This window comes from Morone saxatilis, unplaced genomic scaffold (genome assembly GCF_004916995.1).
Source record: "Morone saxatilis isolate NCDOM2014 unplaced genomic scaffold, NCSU_SB_2.0 Contig9, whole genome shotgun sequence".
Taxonomy (NCBI): domain Eukaryota; kingdom Metazoa; phylum Chordata; class Actinopteri; family Moronidae; genus Morone; species Morone saxatilis.
This window is the reverse complement of record NW_023340268.1, coordinates 13149524-13157643: the sequence shown is the minus strand read 5'-3', so window position 1 is coordinate 13157643 and position 8120 is coordinate 13149524. Positions and strand designations below refer to the sequence as shown.

At 41.1% G+C, this 8120-nt stretch overlaps 1 protein-coding gene across 1 annotated transcript in view; it reads right to left on the bottom strand.

Moving 5' to 3' along the window:
* Positions 1–8120, bottom strand: part of ctnnal1 (catenin (cadherin-associated protein), alpha-like 1) — a 47696-nt gene that overhangs the window by 13166 nt on the left and 26410 nt on the right. The window contains exons 2-4 of the mRNA XM_035681441.1: positions 6673–6862; positions 2476–2663; positions 1456–1575 (exon numbers count right to left, since the gene is read on the bottom strand). Coding sequence (XP_035537334.1) covers positions 1456–1575; positions 2476–2663; positions 6673–6862 — 498 coding nt within the window. The remainder of the gene's footprint in view (positions 1–1455; positions 1576–2475; positions 2664–6672; positions 6863–8120) is intronic.

Below are 8120 nucleotides of genomic sequence, written 5' to 3'. Positions count from 1 at the left end.
TTCTTCTCATCCTTCAAGTCCTTTAGCCCAAACACACACACACACACACACACACACACACACACACACACACACACACACACCAGATGGTAATGGGTGGCTTTACTCCAGTTGCAACTTCTAAGAACTCTCGGGGTGACCGAGGGACGTGGAGCATCAAATGTATACAACAAATCTCTTTCATGCTGGTATGAAGGGACATACAAATGTGACACAGATTCCTCTCCAAGTTAACACTCGCTTTAAACGTCTAAGGTTAACTGTCATCTAATAAAAAGAGATGCTACCAGAATAGGAAAGAAGATGCACTGTGTATGACCTTCTGCTTTCAAAACAGAAAAAGACAACTCGAATTAGTAGACGTGGGATTAGAAAAAGGCAGCTGAATCAACTCCTCTCCCTTTACTTTGCCATAGATTACAAAGAAAATATGATTATCTGTCATTATTTTTGCCTCTGTGCTTGCCTGGCTTCAATAGATAAAGATGGTAGATTTTCCAAAGCGCTGTGTGCTTGTGCATGTGTGTGCACGGGAGTGCATAAGTGGGAGTGAATACGACAACAAAAAAAGATCAAGAAAACAGGGTGGCAAATGAGGAGAGCATTAGCTTGGAGAGACACATGATGAGTGTGTCAAAACACGAGCCCCCGAGGAAACTGAGAAAGAGGGATGGTCGATCCTCTCTTCCTGTCTAGATATCGCAGCAGTTGCACTCTACATCAGCTTCTGCAGGCAAAGCGCTTTAGTTGCAGAGGCTGAATGTATGCATCAAAGAAGGATTAGCAGTCTTTGACAGAACAAAGTAAAAAAAAAAGTTTTTTCACAAGTTGGACGATTTTTCTGAAGTTTTGAGCAAAAGTTTTGTTTTGCAAATTTGCTACAGTACAGCTGATGTTTTGCAGAGAGAATGCGTCTGAAAGCATAGGTCATTTCCTATCAACACTGAGTCGTGATGTAAACAGCGTTTGAGGGGTATGAGTCATTACTGACCTGCACATTTCTTTTATGGATTACAAAAAAATGAATAGATACAGAAAGAAATAAGGCAACGTTGCCTGAAGAATCCTTGTTACTGTATTGTTTGATTTATTTTTTTTAAGAAGTGTAAATATTTGACGCTTGAATTATTGATTTGTTCTGAGTTTGCCTGCATATTCGTAGTGTAAATACTGCAGGTTTCACAGTCTAATTCCACCACCTGCTTGCACATTCAGAATGCCATGTTTAGAAAATCTCTACATGAATAAACAAAATGTGCTCAGTGTTGCAGAAATGAAGAGACAAATTACTGGATGTTCATAAACATCACTATATCTATATGCAGCTTCTTTTTTTTTTGCCCAGTTAGACCACATTTCCATTTCATTTATTGAGAGAAATCAACAGTGTGCTGATGATTCTGATACATTTAAAACAAAAAAAAGGAGAGTTGGTTTCTTTCGCATGCTACTCACGTTCTGTCTGTCTCCAGTGAGGTGGGCAAACTCCACCATCTCATTGCCAAACTGGCTGAAAATCTGTACAAATTCCTGGAAGGTGCTGACTCGTTCCAGATGGTCGAGGGTAACCAGGACCTGAGAGAAGTGAAAAGATCAGAGTAGTACGATATATATACATATGATTTGTGCTCTGCTAGTCCGTCCACACTGTAACAACCTATTTCTGATCTTGCAGGATATCATACACCATGTTTATATCCCAAGCGTGAATCTTGACTTTACCACAGAACCAAGAGTAAAAGTTATTGGACTAGTCATGTGTAATGTATTTCAATATCTTTGATTTTTTTACATTCTATTTTTGTGTTACTCCAGCGCTCCCTTTTGTAGTATTAATGACTCGATGTGATGCAATTATATTAACAAAAATAAAATAAAATACTCCTAAAATAAAACCAGCAGATGAAGTAGTTCCAAACCTGCACTTTAGTTAATAGTAGTCTATGTAGTTGCTAATTTTGCTGCTGAGGGTAGGCTAGCTGGCAGCACTAACGTAGCAGCTTTTATCCACACCAGACCAAGAGGAGGAAAAGATGTAATTGTGTTTGCCAGTAATGGAGAACAGGGGGCTGTCGACTGTCTGTCCAAACGAGGCTAACCAGTCATGATTAGGCCCCCTGTTTCCATTCTTGGCTCAGTCTACAGCTACATCCATATCACACTGTCTGGCTCAGAGCATAGCCAGGTACGATTGGAGAGAGAGACAGTCTCTTGCTCTGTGTTTTTATGTGGCCGCTAAATGTGCTGCTTCCCTTCAATTACCTCTAGAGTACTCCTTCAGAGAGCCAGTGCTTATCTAATAGGAAATAAAGGACTCAGGATGGAGTTTGCTAAGGGTTGTGTGTGTGTGTGTGTTTGTGTGGACCCTTGTGTGTGGGTGTGTGAGTGTATGCAACAGAGACTAAGCAAGAGAGTTTATGCATATCCTTATGCATATCCTTAAAGGTGGTGTCATATAACATCTGCATGTCTCACCTTGTTGCGTGATGTGATTATCTGTTTGATGACGATGCGGTCAGCTAAGACCAGGACTTTAGTGACTGAGGAGAGGAGCAAGCGGGCAGCCTTCACCATCCCTGTCCTATCGCTGAACACTGTGACACGTGCATCTGACTGGGACGGCAATGCTGATCCCACATCTGTCAGCTGGGCTATGGCATCACCTGCAAGAGAGGAGGGAAGGGTACTGTTTGATTCAGCAACAGAGATAGTCAAAGTCAAGTCAAAGTCAAAGTGAGCTAGATAGATAGATAGATTCTTCAGGTCAATATATTGTCAGATGTTAGCTCACTGCGGGCATATTTGGCTAGAGCATAGTGATTCAACAGTTCGACTTTTTCTCTCCTGCTTCTGATTCATATACTTAAACTCTGAGTGAGTACTGCAGATACAAGGACCAGAGCTCCCTTTTTTCCCCCAAGTTTAAAATATGTATATGGCTTCTTCACTGCATGGATACTCACTGGAATCACTTATCAAAGTTGACAACTAAAAAATAATTAGGTGGAGACATTCATACACAGTTGATACTGAGATTGTGTCGCAATAATGCATAAAGCTCAGATACATTTTTTACCATTTACCATTTGTTAGGCTGTTTGTACATCTGGCCAAGTCTGTGAGCTGGAAAGCCAACAGATAATGCATTAGCTTTTAAATTATATGTTGGTAGATAAGCAACAAGAAATAACAGTACAGAAATAATAAGAAAATGCCCTGCAAAGTTCAAATCCTGGTCACAATTCTTTAAAAAAAAAAACTACATTTGGAGAGCCGAAGGATTTTTGGTTGGACTTGAATGGTTTCTGGCTAAAAGTCAGAGGATTCAGGAAGAGTCTCCTCCCAGTTGGGGGGACAGACCCAGAACATTCCTCCAGCTTCTTCCCTAGGAAAGCTGGAGGAATGAGAGCAGAAAATGTAAGGACGGATGGTCAATTGATAATTTCCTAAATGCCCTCTAAGTTAGCTCAGACAACACTATGGCACAATGTTCTTCCAGTCTGCCACTCGTCACCTCCGGGAGAACATATTGTCCTGGACAGGATGAATCACAACGGTACTATATTCAGCGCAGTGGTAAGACAGCTATGCCAACCTGACCCAAACGCTACTGGCATGCTTTCACAATTATGTGAGCAATGTTTGGGGTTAGACAACTAAGGCTCCAAATACAATTGGCTAACATGCCAGAGCAAATTCATACATACACAGAATATGTGAAAGCAAAAATATTTATACAAAGTGCAACTTTCCCTTTTTCTCTCTTTCTAACCTGCTCATACCAGCTCCAAAAAGGGAAGAATGCAGAGTTTTAGGCTGAATACCGATCACCAAAACAGTACCTATCAAGAGTAAAATGACTAGGGCTGAGAGGGAGAGCGAGCGGGAGAGAAATCTCAGAGAAAGAGAGAGTTCAGAAAGGAGGGGGAAGGGGGGAGATAGCTAGGTCTCTATCGGGTCATGCCGCTTGGCTGTCTATTTAGTTTGGCTGGTCCTTTAAAAGAAGCAGCACTGACGAACTGATTGCATCCGACAGGCTGCTTTTCAGTGCCAGCTCTGCTAACCAGTTAAAACATCTAGGCATGGCTCACAAAGACTGCTGCTCAATCCCCATGACACTATGAGCCAGCTCTCCCCTCTGAATCCCAGAATCAGATGGCATGGACTGGAATATGGATTTTCACGACCTTAAATGTGAAACAGAGCTATTCCACCTGCTTCTTAGTTATCCTGTGTTCTTGCGACCTTTGCATCTTCTATTCACTGTGAAAAGCTGCTTTGTTCCTACATCGAAAATCAGGTATCAGGTGTAATGAATTCTCCTTTTTTATGTATGATGAATTTATTATTCATAAGTGAAAACTTGAAAGGCAGATCCTTGATGTGTTGGTGCAGTGCGTGCATGCAGTCAATCTTGCATGACTCAATGGATGGCAATGTCTGTCTGTCTCTTCTGAGGAAATCTGCTGTACTTTGTGTTTACTGCTAATTAGACAAAGTCAGTATGCTAATAATGCTAATTCTTTTTTTTAAACCAACTCATTGCCCTGCACCTCTAGTCCACATGTAGTCTAGTATTAAAAACACATACTGCTTGTGCTTTGACTTGATGTCGATCCTGACTACCATCTTTTCTTGAATCTTTCTGAGGGAGAAAGAGAAAGTGAGACAGAAGCATGCAAATGTGAGAATGACACCGAGAGACTGAGTAAAAGAGACAGAGACAGAGATCCAACACAGATTGCCTTCACTGACCTGCCTCATTGGATCTCTGCACCGCTCTGATGATGGGTAGCATCTAATTAAACTAGTGCTTTCAGCCTGCCTTTATTTCATTCATTATAGCACACAAGGCTGAAGCCTGCCTGATTAAACTCTCCCTGCAGCTAGGTATTAGAGAAATGTCAATCCTTCACTAACTAGCCCTTCTCTCCCCGGGAGACTTAAAGATTCTAAAAAGTCTTCCCTTTTCATCCCTAAAGATGTTTCCATCCTGTAAAAAAAAGAAAAAACTGGTCAGAGATTGGACAAAACGTCCTCCTTTTTTTAATCGGGGAACAGTTGTACAGTGTCTGTCAGGAAAAGTGCAAAGGAAAGCTGCGAAAACACTTCCCTAAGAGGAAAGTGAGTGCTGGAATAAATTAGTCACAGTGGGCAACACGCACACAAACGCACACATATACTTTACTAGGCCTCACCTTTGCAAGCACACACACATTCACATGCACATTTTCTCATCAGTCTATTCTCCTCCTCCCACCGGCACTCTCTTTGTCTGAGTTTTAGCCGTCTTTACAAATCAGCGCTGTGTGAGGATTAAACGCTTTGCTACACAAGCCGGTTCCCCAAACATAAACCTATTATCATGGTGTTGTGTCTAAATTCTTATCCAATGTGATATTGTTTCTGGCCTGCTCTGTAGAGGGCTAAATGAGGTCCTTGTTTTGCCTGATAAGAACTAAGTTTCCAGATACATAGAAGTGTTTCACCAAGCAAGTGCTGACAACTATCCAAACAAAGAATCGTAAGAAAGTTGAGATCGAGAGGAAGATACAAGTGCCTTGAGCGTGCATTTCTAGACAGATTTTTAACAGCAACATTTTACAAGAAATGTGGAAACACTGGGAGAAACACATTTCTGACAAAACCATCACCTCTTCTTTCTCAAGTTCAATAAAAGCTGACAGTCAAGCCGCAAGAGTGATCCACACATTCTTGTTTCTTCACACTGGTTGCCCTCCTACAACCCTTTGGTACCTCTTTGTCTCTCTCAGTTGTTTACTGCTTCACACTTGACTTATCCATACATCCATCCAAACAGATGAGGCCTCTTGCAGCTACACATTAGGCAAGAGGCGGAATACACCCTGGACAGGTTGACAGGAAACTGCAGAAATGCAGACATAAGGAGAAATGTAAACTCCAGTCTAGTCAGAAAGGCGCAGCCAGCAGATTCAAACTCTAAAAAGTATGGGGTCCTGACCTCTATATATATTTCTCAACGTAACACAGGAGCAATCTATGTGGCAATGAATATTGGGAAAACTACTCCTTCAATCTTGCCACCGGCCTGACGCATAAAGTCTCCGGGAGTCTTCTATCAGAATCTATTATGCTGTCCTTTCCAAGCCAGCACAGACACATTCATGCTCTCCTTCCACACAGCACCCTTGGGTGAAGAAGCCCTTTTTTTAGCCTTTACTTTCAACCTAATAACAACAATGTCTTTAGATCACTCTGAAGGTCCTCTCTGGTATAATACTGTTTGACAGCCAGGCTGTCCAGACAAATCGAAACTTGCTAAAATTTGATAACAGTGTGAAGCCTGAAGGTGATGCCGGGTGCTTTATGGGACTGTCACAGTTTGTCTTAACAAATAAACACTGATGAGGAGACAAAGACGTAAGTCTTATTGGGTAAACCACTATAACACTCTTATTACAATTTGTGAACATCATAAAGCCATGGCCGTGCTTGTGACAGGAAGATACAGTATCCACTGTGAAGAAGCTTTTAGGATGAAGGACCCTTACATAGTAAAAAAATCTGTGACCACAAAATGTGCCGTCCCTGTCTCCTCCAAACGCCAATCACTCGACAAAGTATTGAGCTGAAGTGTAGCAATTTAGGGAAATGTCGAGTACATAATAAGATCCAGCCAAAGATGCCTACCTGCTCTGCGGGCCTCGAAGCAGGCTTGACCCATCTCATCCTTCAGCTCTTGGTTCTCTGTGGCGATGGCCTCCCCGACAGCGACAAAGCGTCCCACAGCCACGCTCACTGCCTGACCCACCCTGTGTATGGCTGCCAAGGTGCGCTCTGACTTCTTTGGCTTGTCTTTATGGTTGATCAGAGTGGTGATCTGCAGGAATGTGCAGGGAAAGAAAAAAAGAAAGATGGACATGTTTATATGTAGGAAGTGACACATACTTTGCACTCAACTTTATGACTAAGGGTTCACTTCAAATTTGTTGTTAGGTTACAAGGTGATGATAAATATTCCAAAAGATGCCCATGACCATGTAATTATACAGTTTATTATAGGGCTGCAACTAATATTATTTTTAGAATGGGTTAATCTTTTGATTATTTTTTCTATTTATTAAGATAAATGCAGCAGATCTTCACATTTGAGAAGCTGGAAAAAAGAATGTTTAACATTTGTTTAATACATTACATTAATTGATCATCAAAATAGTTGATTATTTTGAACAGTGAATGGACTAATCATTGCAGCACCAATGTAATGATAAGTCCTTACAGAGGAAGCATCATGTCCTTTTTCTCTCACCAATTATAAATCCTGCATAGTTAGGTACTTTATAGTTACTTTTTTATCGACTCATCTAAAATCCTGGAGGAAGATGGATGAATACACAAGTTGCATGGCTGCACAGAATCATGACTTCTTGTTCAATAGTGACAGTATGCTGGAATTATATCCATAACAACATCTTTGATAAGGGGGCATGTTGAATCTGGAGCACACACTCCATTTGCTTATCAGCAGAGAGGAGTTTCCTGCCTGCACAGCTACAAGTGGAGATAACATTTTGGAAGACGACATGTATAACCTGCAATGCGTGTCAGAAGGAAAGATTTGAAAAAAGAGAAGCAACAAAAAGCAGATGGGAAAGGCACGCACGTCTTCTGTGACAAATACAAGATCACTGGGTACATAGAAACACACACACACACACACACACACAGAAAACTCAGGTGGGGCCTCTTAGTGGTAATTGAGGATATCAATTATGAATGGCTAGAGCCAATTATCATCAATTATTTATTGATTGCTTCCACTCTCTCCAGCTGTTATCACTGTAGGCGTGAGTAAGTATATGTGTGTCAAACCACTTGGGTCAGGGAGCGGTGGCTGGTGATTTTAATTGGTCCACAGATGCAGGTGGTCCAAGTGGGGGATCTTTTACGTCAAAGTCTTTGTGGGTTGCAGAACACAAATACGACATTTACAAATCTGAATAAAAATGTGTTGATTATTATTATTATTTTTTTTTTTACACATTTACAAATCTGATACACAAACAGTTTGAGATACAGTTACACAACTATACACTCACATTTGTAAAGAGTTTTGCTACATTAATAGCTCCATACCG